The sequence below is a fragment of the Chroicocephalus ridibundus genome, chromosome 2, assembly GCF_963924245.1.
Source record: "Chroicocephalus ridibundus chromosome 2, bChrRid1.1, whole genome shotgun sequence".
NCBI classification, from domain to species: Eukaryota; Metazoa; Chordata; class Aves; order Charadriiformes; family Laridae; genus Chroicocephalus; species Chroicocephalus ridibundus.
Window position 1 is genome coordinate 23,883,597 of NC_086285.1, and position 22,976 is coordinate 23,906,572.

Genomic DNA, 22,976 nt, shown 5'->3' on the forward strand with positions numbered 1-22,976 from the left:
TTGTTTTATGATAAGCAGGAATAAGATCAGATGATCTGTATTTGCTTATTTGGTCTCCTCTGTGAACTGAATAGCCTTTTTGTACCTTCTAGGACTGAGCTTTACAAATAAATCCTCCAAATTCTCAGGATAAAAGATTGCAGTGTCCACAGTGTATTTATCAACTCTTAAGAAATGTATTTGAACAACTGAACAGTAAAACCAGAGTGAAATGTATTGTAATCAACTGGAGTGTCTCTAAAAAGGAAGTGGAAAAATCAGTTTTAACACTGCTGGGGCACAAGAATTTCATAAAGTTCATAAAAGGAACGACCTGTACCTTGTGGTACAGCTACTCTGGTCAAATACTGAAGTGACAAAGTCAACAACAGTCCTGCTTTCTAAAAATAAATGTATAATGCATTGCATTTTTATGGCAGATTTTACTTAAAAATAGGCATTACAAATAAACCCTGAAGCTTTAAGATACCTCAGTGAGAGATTAAACTTGCAGGGGTACCAACCTCAGGCTTGCAGGCAAACTGAAGCATTGGCAGCGTTTGGGAGCAGATCGTGGGAAATCCGTGAGCCGGTGGGGCAGGGGCTTTGCTTTGCACAGCTGTGCAAAGAGTTGCCATAATAGCTGTCTGCGGCAGCAATCCCTGCGTCGGAGGAAACACGAGGAGCGCCTGTTCTCCCTCCCCGAGGAGGCACAATGCTCGGCAGGGCCCGGGGAGGGCGGAGGGAGTGCCGCGGCCTCGGGTTCTGTCTCCGCTGCTCCGGAGGAAGGCGCTCCGAGAGATGCTCTTACAGATGGTGCAAAACAGACGGGTGAGAAAGGCCCCAGGGAAACTGTCCCTGCCCTTGATACGGTTTCCACAGCGCTGCCACTGCCATGCCCGGCGGTGGGAGGCCACCAGGCTGCCACCTCCCCTGCGGGACACAGCGGTGGGAGGCCGCCAGGCTGCCACCTCCCCTGCGGGACACAGCGGTGGGAGGCCGCCAGGCTGCCACCTCCCCGGGGGTGCTGCGAGCCCCGGCTGACCTCAGCCTTCAACGCCACCATTTCAGCCACAAAGTTTGCCTGTCTTGTGCAGTTTGCAATAGCATTTTTTAAACAATTTTGTATAAAAACCAGTAGACGGGTGCATTTTCTGTTCTTCTTCGGCTGTCTTTTTTTTTAAAAAAAAAAACAAAACAAAACAAACGCTTTAAATAGGAGATCAGCAGCAGGGGACCGGGCCGGGGGGCCGAGCGCAGCAGCGGCGGCTGGGCCGCGGGGGGACCCTGTGACTCGACACGTCTCAGCCGTGCCATTATAAGCCACCACGTCCGTCTTCCCCCTCGTCCCTCCCGCTGGGCTGCGGCTGAAGGCGAGCGAGCCGCCGCGGCGGCGAGGGGACGGTACCACCGAGGAGGCCATTTTGGAGCCGTTGAGGGAGAGACCGAGCGGGCGGAGGGCGCGGCCGGGCGGGACCCGGCCCCCCGCGGCAGGTGAGCGCGGCAGCACCTGGCGGGGGGGGGTGGGGCAGAAGGTGAGCTGCCCCCGGGCGGGCAGCCGGTCTCATGGGGCGACGAGGCTCGGCGAGGCCGCCCGGCAGCTCCCGCTGCTCGCCCAGCAGCCGCGGCCCCTCGCCCCGCGGCGGGGCGGGAGGGCGGGGCGGGGCGCGGCCGGCAGGGGGCGCTGTCCCGCCGGGCCCGCCGCGCGGGGCAGGGGCTGCCGGCAAGGGTTAAGGAGCGGGCGGCGGAGCCCGGCTGCCCCCGCCGGGAGAGTGGGGAAGGAAAATAAACGTAGCGGGGGAGTGGAAATTAAAAAATAAAGCCAGACAGGCATCCGGGGCCGCGGAGCGCTCCCGCCTCTCCTTCCGCCGCCCGCCCGGGGGGACAGCGCGGGCCGCGGCGGCCGGGGCGCAGCGGCGGGACGACAATGCAGCAGGCGGAGAAAGCAGGAGGGGCAGCGCACGGCAACATGGAGGGAGGCGCGGAGCGGGCCAGCCCCTGATGCGGCTCTTTCTCCTCCTCCTCCTCCGGGCAGCGGCTCCGGCGGCGATTCCCTCCCTGGCGGCGGCTGGCGGCGGCGGGTGGAAATGAGCAGGTCGGCGGCGCTTCTCCTCTGCCTGCTGGGCTGCAACGTGTGGAAGGCGGTGACCAAAACCTTAGGGGCGCCCGAGGCGGCTCAAGGTCGGTGCGGGAAGGGCGGCGGGACCGGCTCGCTTTGTGCGGCGGCCCCCGGGTCGGCGGGGCGGGGGGGGGTGGCTGCATTGTGCGAGCGGCGGCAAACTTGGGGGGGTCGGGACGGGGGTTTGTTGGAGGAGGGCGGCGATGGGAGACCTCTCTCGGCTCCCACCGCCCGCCGGCTGCGGGGCGCCGCCCGCTGCAGCCCCCCCAGGCCTGGGGAGGTGAAGACAGCCCCGCGGCGGAGGCGGGTGCGAGCCCCGCGGCTGGGGAGCTTTTGTTAACGGAAGGGGCAGGGGCTGCCGCCGGCCTCATTGTGCAGCCCCCCACCCCCGCCTCCCTCCGCGCCGCCAGAGCTGTTGCATTGCGTCCTTCTCCCCCGGTTCTCCCGCTGCAGGGCCCGACGCGGCGGTGAGAGGCGGGCTGAGGGGCACCGCAGGCCCTGCCCCCGGCCGTGGGGGGCTGCGGGTTCGCCCCCCGGGCTGGCGGCGCGGCTCGGCCCGCCGCCCCGGGACGTTTCCGGGCCTCGGCCAGGCCTTTTGTTCGGAGCGGTGGGCTGCCCGCCGGCCGGGCGGGGGCCTGTCACGGCGCCGGGCGGCCGCTGCGCCCCTCGGGTGCCGGGGGGGAGACGCTTCCCCGGGCGGGCTGGGTCGTCCTCCCCCTCCGCCCTCACCCGGGCGGGGGCAGAAGCCGCAGCGGGGCAGTGCCCGAGCCCCCCGGGAGGCCGCGGCGGCGCCCCCGGCACCTGGGGCAGCTCCTGGGCCGGGCCGGGGTCCCTTCCTTCATCCTCACAGGTGCCGTTGCGAGGCCTCCCCTCGGCGGCGAGGTGCACCTGCCCTCCCGCCTCACACCGGGTGGAAATGCGGCGGGGGAGACGATCCCCCCGTGCCCCGCTTGCCCTCGGCCTTGGGTTTGGTGGCAGGAGGGTACCCTGTTCCATCGGCCTCTTCCCGCCAGGCTCTGACAGGGACCCTGTGGTAGCATCGCTCCTGCCGGCATCGTGGCTATGTTAGGAAGCAAAAAACTTGTCTCTCAAAGGGTACGAAATCTGTGAGGAGGTGTTGTGTCCTCCCCCGTGGCCAGCGTTAGCGTCGTGGCGTGTGTTGTCAAGCGGCTACATGTGTCATCTGGGGTGAGAGGTAGTACCTGGCCGTGGGTCAGCAGTGTCCTTCCCACTGCTGTGGGGTGGAAGTACGACATGCAAAGAGTGTGCTATGTCCTGTTTCCTCTAAGCTTTCCTGTCTTGCATGTCAGTAAGAGTCAGTAAGCGATGCTTGCTGCAAGAAGGAAAACGTTAAAAGTAGCCTTTTTGGCCTCTCTTCGTGGTTGTATTTGTGGTATGCTAAGTAAGATCTAGGTGGGCCTGTGTTCTCGTACGGAGTGTTCAAAAGGTATTGGCATCTTGTAGCAAAATCTACCATGCTAGGTAATCTGACATCAAATGTAATGTCAGATTCTGCCTTTTTAAGGACAAAACAATAGCAGTTCTGCAATAAGAAGTACTAAACTGTAGCTCAGAGGCCAGTAAACTTGGGACTGTACTGAGTTTATTGATAAACTCAGGTTGGATGGGACTTTGAGCAGCCTGGTCTAGTGGGAGGTGTCCTTGCCCATGGCAGGGGCATTGGAACTAGATGATCTTTAAGGTCCCTTCCAACCCAAACCATTCTATGATTCTACAATAAGCGTGCCAAAAAACCAGAACTGTGTTAATCCCTTGAAGCTAGCACTTCAGATACCAAGGTAATATCAAAATCTATTTTAATTTCTGTACCATAGGGAAAATCTCTTTCATATATGTGATCCAAGTGGTGGGGTATTGGCAAAATTAGTGCCTTTCAGTTGCCCTGTCAATTTCATCTTCTATTGTCAAGTTCAGTTCATGGTATGTGAAAAGATTTGTCTCTATAGCTGCTACATCCACATCAAGCCCGATAGCTGATTATTTAAGTAATAGCAGCTATGTCAGTGAGTAGAGAACATTTCTATCTAAATAGAATGGTCTAATTTTATCTTCCGTGTAAGAACATCTGAGTTTTCATGGATAACATCATTTTCTAAAGTCTAATTACGAGCCCAGTCTTTACTCTTTGAGCATGTACATTGGTAAGTGGATATGTAGAGCTAATCTCATATAGAAGCGTATTCTGCTGACTAGTTACCAGCTACTTGCCACAAGTCTTTTTTTGAAAGTATTTGCGATGCCAGTTTGTAGCCTTGAATAAGTTCCTAATCATCAGGTGTCATATCTTCTGGGGAAAAGAGTTTTAGTACCAGGCACGTTCCTGGTGTGTATACTGAGCACAGTAAGTGCCTAAAAGGTTGTAAAACCTAAACCAACTGTTTTTCCCTCCTGCCCTTTTAGCACCATGGTGATAGTTGTAGCTACAGGTGAAGGACCATTGCCGAAGTTATGGGATCTTTGCAGATGACTGACTTTCCCCTTGTGCCTGGGAAGAGACTAGTGAAAATCCGGGGGACTGGTGAGAAAGCTGGAGGATGCCATCAGGGAGTAATTGCTTCAGCTGCACTATTTATTATTGGACTGGTTACAAGAGACTAGGGCAGAGAGCCCTCCTTGTGGTGGGACAGATTAGATGAGACTCAGTTAAGATGTTCCATGCCTTGGTCCAAATAGTTCTTGGATTTGGAGCTGTTTGAAGCTGGGATTTGTAGTCAGTGTTCTGGTTAAGGAAGGGATGAGGAACGATGCTTTGCATTGAGCGTTTCTCTCTTCTGCTGCTCTCAGCCATGTGTTCAGACAGTCCCGGCTTCAAAGTCTGCTCGGCCAGACTGATTACGTAAGTTCTGAATACGGTGCTGGTAATTAAGCTCTCCATTTAGCACACTATTTAGAAAATTGGATGACTTTGGCACTCTGTTACATTACTTGATTCATTATGCAGATCTGTTGGGGCCTCTGAAGGTCACAGAGGTACCCTCTAAGTTTCAGTTAACTTGTTTTCTTTAATATGGTAAAATCCAAAAGGATGAGTTGTTTGTTTTTGTCAGTGTTGACGCTTAGAGCTGTAGCAGTGAAGTTGTTAGAAGTGCATGAAGGTACGCTTTAGAACTGGTAAGGCTCTTCAACTTCTCTTCAACTTAAAACCTGACAATTGTTTTGGATGAGGACTAAATTAGGGTTTTGAGATTTTTTGGTGGTTTGTTTGTGTTTTGGTTTTTTTTAATTGTTCTGTCAGGTATTCCAGAACTTAAATCGGTTTGAATGCTGAAATGAACTTGTAAAAACTTTAATTAAAACAAAAAAACCAAGCTACCCCTTAAGCTGCATTCCTGTTGGGAATTGATGATTTGTCTGATGAGACAAAATACACAATGAGTTTCCTTCATGTGGACGGATCCCTTAAAGTTAGGGAGCCTTGGCAAAGAGGAATTTAAGAGTTATGTGAAGAGGTAACGCTAGCCCAGGGAGAATGTAAGCAAAATCGGTGTAATTTGAGAAGGGGGTAAATTTCGTTGTCGCCTGTAAATTTTGCTTCACAGTAGATGATGAGGGTGACTCATTCATAGGTGCTAGGGAGGCTCTTTTTAAGAGAAATCCTAGAATATTGTGTTGTATTGCAGAAGTCCAGTATGACTTTTGTCTGCTGCAGTGGGTATGGGTTTTAGTTGGTCTCCATGTTTCATTAGTTCAAAGCGAAGAAGTTATGAATAATAAAATAATATGAGTAATAAATGGTACCCAGTTCAAGGATTAGTCTGTTAGTAGGTGAATATACTCAGGATATCCCACCTTTGTAATCCCAGAATGAGATCAGACAGATACTTTTTTCCCTAGTGTGATGGTGAAGAGAAATTCAGCTGTTGCTGCTTAATCAGAATCCGCGGTATCTTCTCCCTCTGTGCGCATGGAGGACAGGAGGGTTGATGCTTGAGTGCTGCTGTTTGGAATTGCCTGCCTGCCTGCGAACAGCTATTACATTACTTGATGTTGTGAAACCTCATTTCACAACCATTTCAGCTGGACATTTTGTAAAGGCTTCCTTTCTGGACAGCACAGTAACAGCTGTGAGGAGACCCTCAAGTTCTTGGCTTTTTTTTTTTAAAGCTAGTTATCCCAAGCTTGCAGTTTTAGCCATGATGATAAAATTTAGATGATGCAGAAATAAAGTCTTTCTCTCATCTTGTGCTGCCATACTGTCTCTTCTCAGCCAGCTGCAAATTACTAAAGACCTTCAAATGCAAACTTTTATTTCATTGAGACCACAAATGTACTCATAAGAGTAGAAGCTAAATTGCTCTAAAGCAATACAAAAGATGTTGTTTTATTTTAGTGGAGGAGCAAGTTGTTTACTTAGTACTAGATGGTATTGTAAAATCTTAATGAGGATGAGGTATTTGTTGGTTTTGTCGGTTATCAGATCCAGGTAAGCACTAGATTTCTTTTTCTTTCATGTTTACCTTGAACTGCTAATGCCTGTAAATACCTAGTAACAGATTTCTCTCAGGCAGACAAACAAGTTATCTAGGTGAGCTGAGGGTTTAAAACAGCGGTCTTTTTCTGCTAAACATTTGCATTTGCCTTTTTGCTCGTGATACCTTGCAGTAAGTGATTCACCTTACCTTAAATGATATGTGTGCGCACTTGTCAAGTGACAGCAAATTCACATGCCGTCTTTCCTTGTGGTCATTTGTCCGCTTCTGTCTTGAGACAGTGTTGATTGCCGTGTGTTACCTAACACAAAGGTTAAAACGACCTTCTCCCTCCCCCCTCTCTTTTGTCTCTCTTTTTTTTTTTTTTTTTTTTTTTCTTTAAACCTCACACTGACACCTCTCACTGCTTGAGACTAGAACCTGGTTCATGAAATTTTTAGGGACGCCTGCTTTCTGTGCCAACTTCTGGCCAAGTGAATGGTTTCAAATAGCAGTCCCCTCTCTACAGGAGAGGTTTCTGGTAGCAATGAAATGCAGTTTTACCATATGCTTGTTAATTTAACAGAAGCCTGGGTACATGTATTTGCATGCTGGGGAGGAAGGAGGACTGTACTTTTAGGTTTGTTGGAAAACTTCAGAAATCTCCAATGGTTTTGGTTCATGGAGGAGCAGAAATGTCACTGCCTTTTGTTAGTACAAGCTTCAAATTAGTTTTTCACTCGTGCTTTCTGTGGACAATGATTAGCCACGGCCTTGGTGTGTGAAGAAAACGGAGAGGAAAATGTGTGTCAAGGAAACTTGATGTATAGGTTGTACCAGCATAGGTATGCGCAGTACCTGCTAGCTTGGTAGTTTAAGCTTTAATGGCATTTCTTAACAACCCTGCTTGAAGTTTGGCTGTTGGATAGCAGCATGGTTAGGCATAACGCTTCTTTTCTAGTACGTTTGATCAATACAATTGCATCATGTACCTGGAGCTTAAAATTTAGGGGGATAGCTATTTTTCCAGTCAGCCAAAGGCAAACTAAATAATCTCTCCAAAATATCTGAAACTTGAAATCAGAGCGTGCACTTTCAGTATGTCTGTTACCTTATACGCTGATCACCTTATGCAAGCTGCATTTTTTGTAGGATTAATTTCCCTTTGCTCCAGTGTATATCAGTTCTGCCTTTAGATATGAAGAAAGGTAGCTTCTGAGAGAACTGCAGTGTTGGTATTCTGCCTCTCCCACAGGTCTCAGTGGTTTTACCTGTCAGGGAGCACAAGTAAGGGAGGCAAGAAGCCTGTGTAAAGGGTTGTATTTACTAGAACAAATAAGTTTAATTATAATAAATATAGTACGTGCTAATAACATACACTAAAACACTTTGTTTGGGAAATACCAGAGTGCTTTTTTCTTTTTTTTTTTTTTCCTTCCCTTCAGGAATTACAGAAACATTTTCCTGTAAGCTGGTTTACATTAAGTTTTCAGTTAATGTAATATCTGGCTTGTTGTGCATGGGTAATAAGCATTACACATATGCTTTTTACAAACACCATCTTTAGTTTTATTTGAAACCAGAAAGATACGTATACATTTGTTAATACAGAGCCGTAAGAATGTGAACATACTGTAATTTCTTGTTGCCTTTAATAAATGCATTGAATCTTTAAAATATTAAGACACAATCATATTTGACATAATGGCGAGTCTGAGCCCTTGAAAGTAATATTTAAGTATATTTCAACATAGAGCAACACTTTCATTTCATGTAAAATGCCAGTGTTCTGGTTCAGGTATACACATGCCTCTTTTTTGCTAGCTTAAAGAGCAACAGATCTGGAGACGGTCTGAAGGAAAAAAAAGCATTTATGTACAGTATAGTCTGTACATTTGGCTCCGTCACTAGCTGCTTGGGGGATTTGGGTATATTTAAACAGAACTGCTGTGGATATAAAGTATGTTTTGAATAGAAACTGTCTCTGCAGGCAGGGCATAAAAGTCCCTGGAAATCCAGCACCGAAGCTATCTTTTTAATTGTTCCTGCTCTTAGCTTTTGCAGTTCTGCGAGCTGTCACTGCCTGTGCCGTTCCATGGAGACATGCTAGGGAGTGAAATCCTGTCTTTATCCATTATCTGTACACCTCCTGCACCAGGAGGTGAAGCCTCCCTGTCACTGTGAGTAGGAACCTGCACTGTGGAAAACCCTGCTATGCTGCTGGAATGGTTGGTTTTCAGATGGGGGAGGCAAGAGCACGTAACAGTAGAGGGGACCCCACATAAGCCTTGCTGGATTTGGGGTGACCCTTGTAGGGGCCATCCTCAGCCTCTCTGCCCTGTGTGAACCAGGCTTCGAGGAGACACGGCAGCAACTGCAGTTAGCAGGGAGGAAGTGGGGTGCAAGGGGAAGCCAAGGGGAAGGAAGTAGCAGCATCCTTTTGGCTTGAGGGCAGCAAAGGAGCTGAATCCAATAAGGTGTAAAATGCTTCCAGTTTTCCGAAGTTCTAGCTGCAGAAGTGCTGAGAACTACACTACTGTGTGGTAGGTGTGAGTGATGGAATAGCAATGCTTAACAGTAAAGGGGAGCTTTCCTTGACAGTCAGTGAATGCTGAGATAAGTAAGAGGTAGAGGCATAAGGTCCTCCTCCTTTGTTAAAAACAAACAAACAAACAAAAAACCAGAGAGGCTGCCTTCTTCGTGCAGTAATTAACAGAGGCGATACCAGTCTTGGGAGCCCCCTCTTGTTTCATCCCACCTTTGTGATTGTCATCACTGGAAAAAACAGTGTCTTTCATCCTTTATAAGTAAGGGCGTATACTGATACAGCAACAAGTATTTCTCAAATGATGTTGTGAGACTTGCTTGATAATAAAGCAAAAACAAATTAAGCTAAATCCTGTATCTGGACTGCTGCTGGCTGGAAATTAGTGTATTGACAGTTTTGTCCAGCCCCCTTGCGCTCTGCCATACTGTGAACAGTTGTGCAAAGTGACAGATTAAGATCCAAACATCTCATCTCTCAGTTTGTGCTTGATATGTGAATGTAAGATGTAAGAATGCAAGGGATATGCAGTTGTCACCCAGGGTAGGAGGCATCTTGCCTGACACAAATGTCTGCAGTCTGCAGGTGTCTAGATCTTAGCTAGTTGTGCATGGTCCTTTTACAGACATTAAGATCTAATCTTTTCAGCTGGTGGAGCTGAGTGCCGTTCCTATCACCTGGAGTAAGCACTTTTGGTCAGATGAATCGTGCTGTGTGGATCTCCACTGACGAGCATGGCAGCCTAGACAACGCTGTTTGTATTGCCATTTAGTCAGATGAATCCTCCCTTAAATAATGTAGCTGGAATTGTCATCGGTGCAGTTGTTGCTCTCTGGCTCGGCCTTAGAGCTACTGAATATATACCATGTACAATATATACTATGTGAAGGAACACACACTCTTGGATTACCTGGCTGGTGGGTTATCTTGCATTTATCAAGACTCAAACTAAGAGTTATTGTCTATTTACATTTCTAAACCATTTGTCTTTGTAGCATTATGCTTATGAGCCTAAGTGTCTCACTCCCAAAAGTAAATAAATAAAAATAAAAGTTTGGAAACAAGTTAGGAGGCTTGCAGAGTTGTTTGGGCTTGTCTGCATGTTTTTTTTTCCATGTTTTTAATTAGCTTTGTATTCCCAAGAGTTGATTTATTTTGGATTAAGGTGCATTGTTACTCTCACCTTTGTCTGTTTTCTTTTACTGGCATTTGTGTAGCAATGTGGTAAACCAGATCAAGGAAGTTATCCAACTGAAAATTCCTGTATGCACCAGTTCAGTCTTCACCTGGATCACTTCCCCAGTTGGATTCATTGGGAATTACACAAATGCTGTTGCTGGTGCAGAGGAAAGGGTGGAGAGGAGCCAATAAGGGAAAACAAGGGCTTCACAGCAGCAGTGCCTGTTGATGCAGGATTAAATTGTTTGTAGAACTACAATATAAGATGTAGGACACAACATCTAGCAAGTTAACTGTTGCAAAAGTTACTGCTCAAAGGAGACAGCTGTTGTCTGAAAAATGTGATACCACCCCATTGCTCAAAGAAAAAGCATAAAGAATTTCTTGAAAAATAATTTGCCTACAGTAAATGGAAAAACTGCATTAGAGCAGTGAATACTGGCAGACCTGGACCTAGGTACTGGCAGACAATTTGAGACTCTTTCAGCTGTGGCTGTCTCTGTCTCGATCAGGACAGGTTTTTGTCGCAGATACTCCAGTTTGTACCCTGCATGGTAGTTTAAACAGACCTTCATGCGCAGTTTCAGCTCAAGTGAACTGTGAGATGTAGTGCTTATGAGTGTCTCTCTCAGTTGTAGGATCACGGGCGGATTAGTACCTGAGTCGTCTTTCCTCTGCTCTTTGGATGTCCCAAACAGCTCCAGAGGAAATGATGGGCTTTGGCTGGTTTAAATGCTGAAGAAAAGTGGAGGGCAGTACTGGGCACTTAGCATAGCATTCTGGTAGAGTAACTTTTGTCGGCTAGCTGTGAATGTACTATTTAGCATAATTACCACATGACGTCTGATGGTGTCTGGTCACTCCTCTCTGAACTGTCTGTCAGCCAGAGCGATTCCCACTTCCCTCCAGATAATTGCCTTGCTTTCCTTAGTTACTGCACTTCTACATTGATGCCTCCTAGATTAGGCTGTCTGCTGAGAGATAAGAAGTTTTCGCTCCTTATCCTACCCTTCCTCCTTCTGTCCCTGTGTTGGCCCTCTCGTATCTTGAAAGGCTTGGAGTACTTTTGCTGCAGACTGGCAGGAAAGCCTGCTAGGGAGTGTTCATGGCTGTTTCTTATTTCTGTTTGAGTCGGGCAAGCATTGCTAGGGAAATAAATGGGTCCAGGAGCTCTGGAGAGGACTGATGTTCTGCGGGGGGTGAGGCGGACGAGGACGGGAACACGCCGCTGGGCAGCAGGATGATAAACTTGTCCAGGCGCCGCATTGTGTTTGCAGAATGGGTGGCATCAGCTCAAGATGGGAGCAACATTTGCTCCCTCTGCTTCCCTCTGAATTGTGCTCCTGGCAAGTTCTGAAACCTGCTGAGTAGCATGCTGACCTGGACAAATATTACAGTAGTTTAAAAAGCTACTTGTGGTAATAATGTTGACAGACACAGTGAAGCACAGCAATATACTTGCTCTTTTAGCTTTACTGCTGGTACCCAGAGTATTCTTGCAACTCAGCTTATTTCAGCGTGTGGTGCTGCAGTTGAGGTCCTGGCAAATAACTTAACTTTGAGCCAGTCTCTAGGTTCATGATGTATGATTTACAGGAGCCAGGAACACAGATGTTTGAAATGAGAGCTGTTTTTTCATTGTTTTGCAGGGTGCCTGTGTGGGAGGACTGTTACTTTTTCCCTTACTATTAAAACTTTAATATGAAGAAGCTCGTTTTCTTAAAAAGTTAAAATTTCCTTTGTTCTTACAGGATAGTTATTTCATTCTTTAGTATACTGCTAGTTAAAACTTTTTAGAGGGAACTGTTGCATTAAACTTACTTGATATAAATATTGTTGTTAGCAGTCTACCTGAAAATTAAAAATACACTTGCTTCAAGCAGCCTGAAGCAGTAAGAGCAAGAGCTTCTAATGGGATGAATTTCAAGTTGTCTTATTGCTGCAAGCTATTGAGTTATAAATGCAGCGGGCTTTGGAATATTAAACTAGTAAAAGTATTTTTAAAAAAATCAGTTGTTGAAGGAAGAGAACCTGCTGTACTAAAATTCATGTTGAAAACTATTCATTTTTCCAGACATTTGATTAGATAAGGACTTCCTTCTTTAGATCAGATATGAATAGCTATCTGCTCTGTGAAGCTTTACCTCAGCAAAAACCACTTGGCACTCTTTAGCTATGTTCAAAATCTTGCTGGAGATCTTGTTTTAATTAGTAATTTTACCTGTGAGTAGGTAGTTAATCTTTCAGTAACAGTCTTTTTTTTTTTTTTTAAGCATGGTTTACTATTGCTGCTGAAAGAGCTGAGTGAGCCCTCTCAGCAGATGTTGTCATTAGAAGGGGGATCGAAGCAGTGTCACGTCACAAGCTAACTTTCTGCACAGAAAAAATCCTTGTGTTTTGAGGGGTGAGGGGCTAGGTAACACACAGTAGAGCAGTTTTCGTGGTGGTGTCCTAGAAAGGTAATGGTTATTCCCATGTGCAAGTTAATGCATGCTTTTAAGTGAATACTCCATACTTTCATAAATTCTTTTGTGGTGAAGAAAAATTAAAAAAGAGTGTATATAAGCTCTCAAGATAAAACTCTTATTTATAAGTGGTAGCCCTGTAGAGCCCTTCACAGCAGTAGAGAATCTTTGTTTCCAGTGGATGATTGCACCGAAACAAGGATGATTTTTAATATCTGATGCGTCCAAGTAGCAAGTCTTGCATCAGTTAGCCGCTCGGAATGATTAAGTGTCATCTTCCCTTATCCCTAGTCTGTTTGCATGGTGAAAGATACTAAAGCTCAAATTCTTATGGCCAAAGTCTCTCAGGTGTTTCTTCAGCCAGGTATTATTTAATCTGCGTGCATGTGCCTTACAACACTGTGGTGATTTTAGCATATCCAGAAAGGTGTATGTTGAATTGGAGGAAGAGCAAATGCACAGACATGTTTCCTGACCATGATGCTGATGTGGTGCAGAAATTTCATTGCCTCACTGTTATTTTATGCCATTCTGTCTACTGCTATACAGAGTAACAGCTGGTAAGGATGTACTCTTAAGTAGTCCATTGTGAAAGAGCTTCAGTACATCTGGGGGCTGGCTATAAACAAATAGTATCTGACAGTATTGGGTTGCAGGGCTGATCATTGCTTACTTTCTGGTGTGTCTTTGTGGAGGTAGTAAAGTGCAGCCTTCATTACTCCAAATCTTGTTAAAATTCAGAAAAGCCTTTAACAGCCCAAAGGCTTTGAATAAGATGCATTTGTTTGCCAAAAGGAATTGCTCTTTCTCTTGCTGAGTTGCATCTCTAAGTTATTCTTATAGCATCTTGAGTGTGTAATAAAAGTTAGTATTAATAAAATGGTGTGTCTCCCTTGGAGAAGAAACACTTGTGGCTTACTCTCTAGTTGCAGGATGAAGAAGATACTTCTACGGTGCAGAAGGTAAGGTCAGGACTAAAGAGAAAGTGCGGTGACCAAGATGGCACAGTGGCAAGGTCAGGGCTGGGAAGTAAACCAAGACCACACAACAGTCAGGTCTTAATTCATGCCATTTTTACTTCAATGATTAGGGAGCTTTTAACAAGTTTACTGATGCTTGGTCATGACAGTTTCTTCTTGGACCCTTGTGGAATATTTTTCAGATTTAGATTTAGAGTTCAGATTTGCCCTTTTCTTGCCATGCCATGATTTCAGTGTCACACTTGTATGAGTGTGAAGGGTGAAGCCAGAAAGCTGCCTGGTAGTGGGATGCACGGTGGGGCATCAGCAGCCTAGGCTGGCTTTCCGCCTTCGAGGAAGGCAGACAGCCCTGACCCGATACTGTTTTTGAAGTAGGTACACAGCCACTTGTCCCCAAAATGGATGGCAGGCTTGGTTTCTGAAAAGATATATATACATGGATTATAATATATATGTATTATTACATTATTAATATATATGTAATGAAAGGAAGGAGAGGGGGGGAAAAAGGGGGAAAAAAAAAAAAGGCATAAAGATGACGGAATGGCATGTTAAAGTTCCTATACAGGAAATGAAGTTTGAATGGGTTCCAGCTACAAGTTACTAAGAAGCTTCTTCCTTTTCCCCTTTTTCTCTTTCCCTCACCTTCCCTTCCCTATTGAGATGAGCTTGATTTTTAACTTTGTTTCAGTCTACCAGAAGACAACCTACATTTTCAAAAGTAGTCATGTAAACAAATCGGTATTTCAAACGTACTAGCAAGCTTGATGTTGCTAGTAACATCAGAAATCTCATTTCATGTTCTTAAGCAGCAGGAGGATAAAACACTTCAAATCCAAGGTGCTGTTAAAAAATCAGTACTTGTCTGTAGTTCCAATGCAGAAAATACCATAGGAAGCAATTATTTTAATTCAAAAGTGAAGAAACGCAGATGAATGTTGATTTTGGAGAAGGTTTCTGATAACGAATTGAACTTGTAAATAATGTTTTGTGTGGTCTAATGCTTGGTTTAGCTTTTTTTATTATTTTAAACCCAGACTGGTGACCCATGATTTTATGAGGTAGCCATGTGTTGCATTCAGTGGATCTCTTTGTCTTATTGGGAAATACAAATATTGTATGTTTTATACCACACTAAACAGAATAGGGGAGAAGAGAAGAACAATAAGTCCATTGATCCCTTTCCTTGTCATGAATTATTCAGATAGTAGTATGATTGGTTTTGTTAGGTTTTAGGGGTTTATTTAAGCCTTGTAAAGAGAACAAATGCAAACGTAACTAGGTATTATCTTCACACCTTAATTTATCTCAGTTTGTGTTGATTACCACGTTCCTGAGGCAAAAATAGTGAGTCGCTGTGTTTAGCTTTCCTGAATGGCTCTGAAAAACTATGAATTTAGTGTTCACTGGAATCCTCCTGTCTTCTGACTTCTGCTAGAAAACTGGGATGGATACAGTTGGGGGTTGGAGACCTCAGCATTTGTGCACACATGTGCAGATGTGCACACATGCTTGTCTTGTAAAGCCATATGGTATGAATCAAAGCTTACCTCACAGTAGTAAAACTGTAATGCATTTTCCACCATTTTCAGTTATGCATTCATGGCATGATATTCTGTACTTTGAACAACTTACAGCGATTGTCCTTTGTAAATGCTCATTATTCTATGAAATTAATGTGTTATCCAGGATCCTTGGCTTCAGTTTTGTCCTTGGATTGCTGTGGCTATTTCAATAACACCAGAAGTTGCGTCGTCTTTTCTGCTCTCTTGCTTTGTTCAAAGCAGCTTTGGCTTGCGAACGTATACAGATACGTTTGTTCTTTTTTGTTCATGGAAATAGATTTGAAATAAACTCTTGCTAGCAGATAGAAGGCATGTGAATTAATTGAGTGTATTAAGTATGTGTACTTTCTCGTTCAAGATTTTTAAACAATCTGTTGAGACCTCTAATTAAGCACCACTGGCTTCAGATCTTTTTTTTTCCTGCGGTTTTCATGGTATTTGCATACTGTTACCAGGAGTTCCTACAAATTTCCAACTTTCTCAGAAGAAATGGATTTTAATACTAGACTTCTAAATCTTTTATGTAAACCTATATCACTTAGAAGTTTTTTTCTCTCATATTAGTAGCTCAAGACAATTCAGCTGTTAGTCTGTGATAGTGCCTTCAATACTATTAAAAATTATCCCTTCAAAAAACCACAAATATGCTTAGCATTAAAATGGAGAGCTGATCTACTTTATATCTTTTATCTGTATTAAGATTAGCAGGGTTCCAGAGGTAGGTAGGATACCCTAAAAACTGACCAGATATTGAATCAGATGTATTTACTCAGAACTAGTGAGTTCCATGTATTTCTCTTTATTTTTCCCTACTCAGTGGTGCTTTGTGCTAAAGCCTGTGTGACTCTGTGTGACCAAAGGGGAAAAAAAATCCACATTGTACTCCCGAGATTATATTATCCCAATGTAAGGTAAGGCATTCAATTAAAGCCACAATACCTTGTAACAAGAGAATGGGAATTTTGTGGATTTTCTTAATACAGGTAAAAGGGACAGAATAATGTCTTATTCTGCAAGTTACATGAGTGAAAATCAATACTAGTAGGTCCTTGGCTTCTAACTATTCCTGTACTGTCAGCATACCTGTTTGGAACTGATGTGCTGTCATTTTTCTTTATCAGAAATATAAAGTATCAAGTAAAATTATGCATATTTAGATGACATAATGTGTCTTCTACATTGATCTTTTTGTACAGTTTGTAAATGCTGATCCATCTCTTCAGAATATGTCTGGTGGCTGAATCTTCTGCCACACTTCTCGTTTTTGACAAGAGGGCTTCTGTTGCCAGAACATGTCATGTAGAAATTGGCCTTGGTGGAGTGGCCAGTAACTTCTTCATGCGGTCAAGACCGCTTTAACTTTCAGAGGAGATGAACATGTGTCCTCCTCAGCGTGCTCCTATGGTTCCCTTAGAGCAAGGAGCATGCTCAGGCCAAAGTATGAAGGAGATGAATAGTTCATCAGGGAGTTGTGCTAAGACTTGGTTGTTTCCTGATTCTTGGTTCTGGAGGCTGTCCATCCTCGTGGTGGTTCTGGAGACATTTTATGCTTTGTCAGATTCACTTGAAGTTGTCTCTTGATGAGTGTTTCCAACTGTGCGCTATAAAATTTGTATTACCTGTGTGTTTACTCATGAGTTAGTTGTCCCTGCTTGGCAAAGTTTCAACCTGTCCTTCCACTTGCTTTAAATACAGCTGCATTTCAGCTTCTGAAATACTCTCATCCATGTGTCGTCGTCTTCTCCCAGATTGTTAATCCCCATCAGAAGTGATTGAGAAAGATTTGATTGCTCACTGGTTCCTGGAGAGAGATGCTGAATGTGTGGGTGGAATAAGGCATTTTGCTGGCCTTTTCTACCATGCAGGGATGTGCATAGACGGGGCTGTACCTAGTATGCTGTGTTTCTGTGTGCGTTTTTCCTTCTCGAGGGAAGCTTGGTTAGCTTGATAGCCATGGCAGTATCTCATGGCTACTAACTGTTGTGGCGTTGGCCAGTCCTTTGTATTCTTTTTGACACATTGCATCCAGACTTAGAAGGTCTGTCATGTTGGCTTTTTGCCAACCAAGGATCCTAAATTGCGGCTTCTTTGGCGTGGGCTGATGTGGCAGAACATCGAGCCACGAGCAGGCTGTGCTCCTGCTCTTCACACTCATCCCATCCCCACTGCTGCTGCTTTTTTAGTAACTGCATCCAAATCGCATGTATCTGTGCAATAATTGAAATTAAAAGATGATTCTTATGAACATTTTGTGAGCTCATTGGGGAAAATGGGGAAAAAAAAAAAACAAACAAAAAAAACCCCAAAACAAAATCATCTTACTGTCTTCTGTTCAGAAGAATGGTGGCTGCTGAGCAGTTGTTTTTGCCTTGCTGTGTGAGCTTGGAACAAATATCTCATTGTTTTGCTCTCAGTACTTGCAGGAGGCATATGCTGGGCGTCCACTGCCTACCACTGCTGTAACTTCTTGCTTGGCTGTTGTATCTGTAAGTAGCAGTAGTGCATGAGGGCCCCAGCTTGCTGCTGGGGTTCTGGTGCGCTGTAACCTGTCAAGTTGTTGCATTTTTCTCCTTTTTCCATTGCCAGGGAGCTAAATTGCAGAAGTTCTGCTTTGTGACCCCTTCTAGTTCTGTAAGCTGTGCAGTAGGGAAAGGCAAATAGGGTAGAAACAGCGGAAAAAAGTTCATGTGAAAATGCAAGTAGTTGGAAGAGGTAAACAAAATAGAAGAGGGTACATGAAAGGTACTCATCTGTGACTTACTGGCTTTGGCTGCTTGTTCTAAATGGGTGAGAGAAGAATGTGTCCACCCTTATTTGCCAAAGGCTGACATGCCCAGGGCTGCTTCAGAGCTACTATCCTGCAATGCTGAGGAGGAGCTGGAGGGTAGTTTACTGTTCATTAGTTCTTGCTGACAGCTTGGGCTTGATGGAAGTGGATACTTCTGGAAGAAGTAAATTTAGGGCAAGGTTGTGAAATGATGGGGTAGCAGTTTATCTTTAGAAGTTAGCTTCTCTATCCGTGTTGGGTTTCTCTGCTTTAAGGGAGTTGTTATTGCCCAGATACAGGGGCTTGATGTAGTGATGCGTGATGTTTGTGTGATGGAACAGCCTTTCTCCATAGGTGCAGAAAAGAGGAGCTTATGGGAAAAAGGGCATTTATTTGAAGATTTATAAACAAGCACTTCTTTTTCTCACTCAGTTGTGCAAAAGCTTCTGTCCTAGGTAGTCTCTTCAAAGACAGCCCGTGATTGCTATGTGGTGCTTGCTGTTCAGGTCTTGCATGCTGACCTCGTCTCTCATCTGATTTCACTATGGCTGGGTTTTAGTGCTATACGTTGGTCTTTACTTTCTTAGCACCATTAACAAGAAATCGGCGTGGTGTGTGCTTGAATACTGCCTCAAACTGCTCCTTTTTAGTAAGTGCTCAAGGTTTTATGCTCTTGTTTGTCCCTTTCACTGTAGAGTGCCGTTTGGCTCTGTCCTTGTCTCTCTTCTCTGCATATCTTCTCCCTCTAAGAAATCACACAGCCTTACCCATCGCTTCTATATAGGTCATGTTCCACTCTACATACTCTTTTAATGTTGATTTCTCTGTCTGTCTGTTCTCAGTCAGCTCCTGGCTACATCGTAATTTATTACAAGTGACAGATTTGGAGGAGGAGGTCCTCTGCTGTGTCATATCTCTGACTATTGTACTGATGGCAGATGATCGTGCTGTGACATTCCTCTGCTTGAGTGTTTTAAAAAAGTTCCAGGGTGGAGGAACTGACATGCTCTGCAAATAATAAAACCCAAAGGAGTTTAAAGTAACAGCTGCCAAACAGCTTTAACTCTTTACTTTCTGTCTTGGTTTATATTATGAGTGAGGAATAAAGTTAATATTTTTTTTATGAAAAAAAATTTGGACTGTATAGTGAGCTGATGAGAATCAGATGCTAACTTTTTATTGTGTGATTCTTTGAAGAGTTAAAACATGATAGCAAGGGTGTTAATCTAGCAAATGTCTTCTGTTCATGTTTTAAACCCAGCATGAAAACACATGGATGTTTTTAATAAAAAGACAGATATTTAATTCCAAGAAATATACAGGTCTTATGCCAGAATAAATGCAATTTGTGATTTCTGGTTAATTTTTTATTATTATTATTTTAGAATTATTTCCTCGGGGGCCATTTGTAGTCTTTGGAACACTTTATAACTTTCACTAATAGTCTCAAGATTTTGTGTATTACATAAACTTCAGATTTCCTTGCTAGTAATCTGTGTTTATTTGACTTTCTGAATGCTATTATAGGCACCAGCAATAGGCTGTACTTGATTTTTGGATTACTTATTTCTTTATTATTATTATTTTTTAACTTTTTTCCTCAACTTCTTTTGTCTCCTTTGCTTTCAACCTAGAGCAGGATGTTTGTTAACTGCAGAACATGGAAAGCGAATATTTGCTAGCTGAAAGTAGAGGGAGGCTGTCTCATCTCTCCTTTTTGGTGTGCAAAATGATTTTTCAGAGTAGCTTGGTCTGCATGGTTGCAGTTGGTGCTAGTTTTGCAGAGCAGAAGTGGGGACTAGGTGAAATTCCTTAGTGTTATATTGTGGATCGTACCAAATGGCCCTTCTGCCATCTGATCTGTAAACATATTACTGCAGAAATTACAGGTGGCGTGCAAGATGTGACCACAACTCTCATTGTAGATGGGGAGAGGTAATGAAGTCCAGCAATATGTTAACTTCCGTGTTTGACCTAAATATGTTTAGAATGCAGTTTTGAATATGAATTGTGAGCCCGATGAAAGTGTAGGAGTATGGGACTGGAACAGACTGGGTTGTCGTCTCTATTAGAAGGTACCACGTGAGCTCTTCTTAAATCTGACCTCATCCTAAAACTGAGTTCTGCTTGATTCTACCATTTGTGAATAAGAGGATGTTTCAAAGCATTTCACTGTTACTAGTAATATTGTACTATCCAGTGCAAAATTTTCAATACTTTTTATCTGCAACAGCAACCAAAATAGTTAAGTCATAGCTCATGAGTGACCAAACAGCTTGATCCATCTGGCTGAGTTCAGTGAAAGTCGCAGTTGTACACATGCCCTCGTGGTAGTTTTTTGTTTGGGTTTTCTAATTTGTTTTTTCATTTGTTTTAAAAAGGTTTTTAAAAAAAAAAAAAAGAAAACTTTTACAAGCTAAAGATTGGGCCCGTGAGGTCACTGCCAACAGAGGTGCTGAAAACCCTTAGCAGCACAGAGCCACAAGTGTTCAGAAAAGAAAGCAATTAATTCCTATCCAGTTGGTATTCACGAGAATTTAGATAACTGAACTGTGGTGGTAAGCTAGTGTGAACCAGATAATCCCGTATACTTTCCTTCTCCAGTCTTATCCAAATGAATGTAGCTTGCACATGGTCTTGTTTCTTTTAGACTGGGTTGTGAAATAGAAAAACAGCAGACAAGCTTGAAGGCATAAAGATTTTATCCATGTCTCAGACAAAGTTGGTTTTCCAAATTGTACATAGCTCAATACAATTTCTCTGACTTTAATTTGATTAAGTTAATATTGAGACATGTTGAAGGAGGGGGAAAAAGGATGGTTAACATCCATCAAATTGGGGAAAGGCAGGCATTGGAATAGTGCGGGGCTAGAATCACAGAAGGGTTGAGGTTGGCAGGAACCTCTGGAGATCATCTGGTCCAACCCCTCTGCTCAAGCAGGGCCACCTAGAGCCAGTGGCTCAGGATTGCGTCCGGATGGCTTTTGAGTATCTCCATGCATGATGACTCCACAACATCTTTGGGTAACCTGTGCCAGGGCTCAGTTACCCTCACAGTGAAAAAGTGTTTCCTGATGTTCAGAGGGAACCTCCTGTGTTTGTGGCCATTGCTTCTGGTCCTGTCACAGAATCTTTGTGGCTGGAAAGGACCCTTAAAATCATCGAGTCCAACCAAACAACCTACAATCTCTGCCCTTCAGAGCATGCCCTGAAGTGCCACATCTAGACCTTTCTTAAATACCTCTAGGGATGGTGACTCAACCACCTCCCTGGGCAGGCTGTTCCAGGGCCTGACCACTCTTTCAGTAAAGTAGTTCTTCCTAATATCTAACCTAAACCACCCCTGCTGCAACTTCAGACCATTTCCTCTGGTCCTGTCCTTATTCACCTGGGAGAAGAGGCCAACACCCACCTCTCTCCAACCTCCTTTCAGGCAGTTGTAGAGGGCAATGAGGTCTCCCCTCAGCCTCTTCTTCTCCAAGCTAAACGTGCCCAGCTCCCTCAGCCTCTCCTCATATGACCTGGTCTCCAGACCCCTCACCAGCCTGGTAGCTCTCCTCTGGACACGCTCCAGCACCTCAATGTGCCTCTTGTACAGAGGGGCCCAGAACTGAACACAGTACTCGAGGTGTGGCCTCACCGGGGCCGAGTACAGAGGCACGATCACTTCCCTGCTCCTGCTGACCATGCCATTCCTGATACACGCTATTCCTATCACTGGGCACCACTGAGAAGAGCCTGGCTCTGTCATCTTTACAATAAAGTAGGAAGTGAGGAAAAACTGTGACATACTGTATTAGCATAATTATGCCACATTCAAAGCTGTTGTTTCCAAGTTGAACTTGGCTGGAAGGTGCTGCTACTGATAAGACCAGAAAGGGTGGAAAGGCTTTTGTGTTTGAAAGATTATCAAACTTTTACTACTTATTCATTCAGTAGAAGATATCTGTCTTGGAAATCAAGCCTTGTGTGTTCCCTCAAAATTATTAATTCCATCCCAGAGCCAAGAAGTTGCCAGTATGCCAGGTTATTTTCAGTGGAGTTCTATTGCTTTCATAGCATTTATTGTTAAAACATGAACAGTAAGAGTACAAGGTGGGCTGCCAGAAATTTTGGATATTTAGCAATTGCCTGTGATCTAAAATATCTCAAGGACAGTGTTTTCACACTGCATCTGTCTATCCAGAGCTCTGGCTATGTAGAATTTAATATACAGGGAGTTGTGGTAGTACCCTGCTTGTATGTTGTTTAGTGCCATATGTGATGGCATCTGTATCTTATTTGATAAGCAGTTTTATAACATACTCCTTTTACTGTTTTCTCCTTATAGCTAAGATGTGATCACTGTAGCCTTCCAGATCAAGTAGAATCAGCTTTGGATGTTGCAGCTGTTAGTGAGAGATTGCTATTCTGCAGTCCAAATAACTTCAGTTGATTTTCACCAAAAAACTGCCCAGCGGTATTGGTGGATGGAGTCATTGGCGTGGCTGCTTTTGCACTGATGTGGATGGGGTGTGCTCAGGTAATGCTCTGCAATCCTTCAGCTGTTGGAGTGGTAATATGCAGATGAGGAATGGTGCTAGGCAGCTTGGATATGAGCATCTTCATCTGCTGCTGATATTTGTGATTATGCCGTTTCATACACCTTTAGTATCCATGGTGAGCAGCTGTTATAACAGTGTTTGATCCCGTTCCAAAAGCAGTCTTTTTCTTTTGGCTAATCAAAAGTAGATGTTATTTACCTATTTAGAAAAGGTTGCTGTTGCTAGCCTGAGCTCATGGCTTTGTGAAGCCATGTGGGACTGTGTTTATTCTCTTGATGTCAGTTTGTGCCACCTGGCACAGCTCCATTGCATTCAATTTTTTCTCCTTTCCCAGAAAGGAGGAAACGGGCGCTTCAGGCCCTGAATAATCATGTAAACATCAGTATGTGATGATCGGAGATAA

General features: G+C 44.4%; 1 protein-coding gene across 2 annotated transcripts in view; it reads left to right on the top strand.

Moving 5' to 3' along the window:
• Positions 1 to 1,276: 1,276 nt before the first annotated feature.
• The window catches only part of FAM171A1 (family with sequence similarity 171 member A1), a 96,362-nt gene continuing 74,662 nt past the window's right edge, over positions 1,277 to 22,976 (top strand). Inside the window, exons 1-2 of one of the 2 annotated variants that reach the window (XM_063324758.1) lie at positions 1,277 to 1,473; positions 2,015 to 2,160. In XM_063324758.1, coding sequence (XP_063180828.1) covers positions 2,067 to 2,160 — 94 coding nt within the window. In that variant the 5' untranslated portion in view covers positions 1,277 to 1,473; positions 2,015 to 2,066. Of the gene's footprint in view, positions 1,474 to 1,694; positions 2,161 to 22,976 lie in introns of those variants that run through there. The other variant, XM_063324759.1, reaches the window with a different exon arrangement.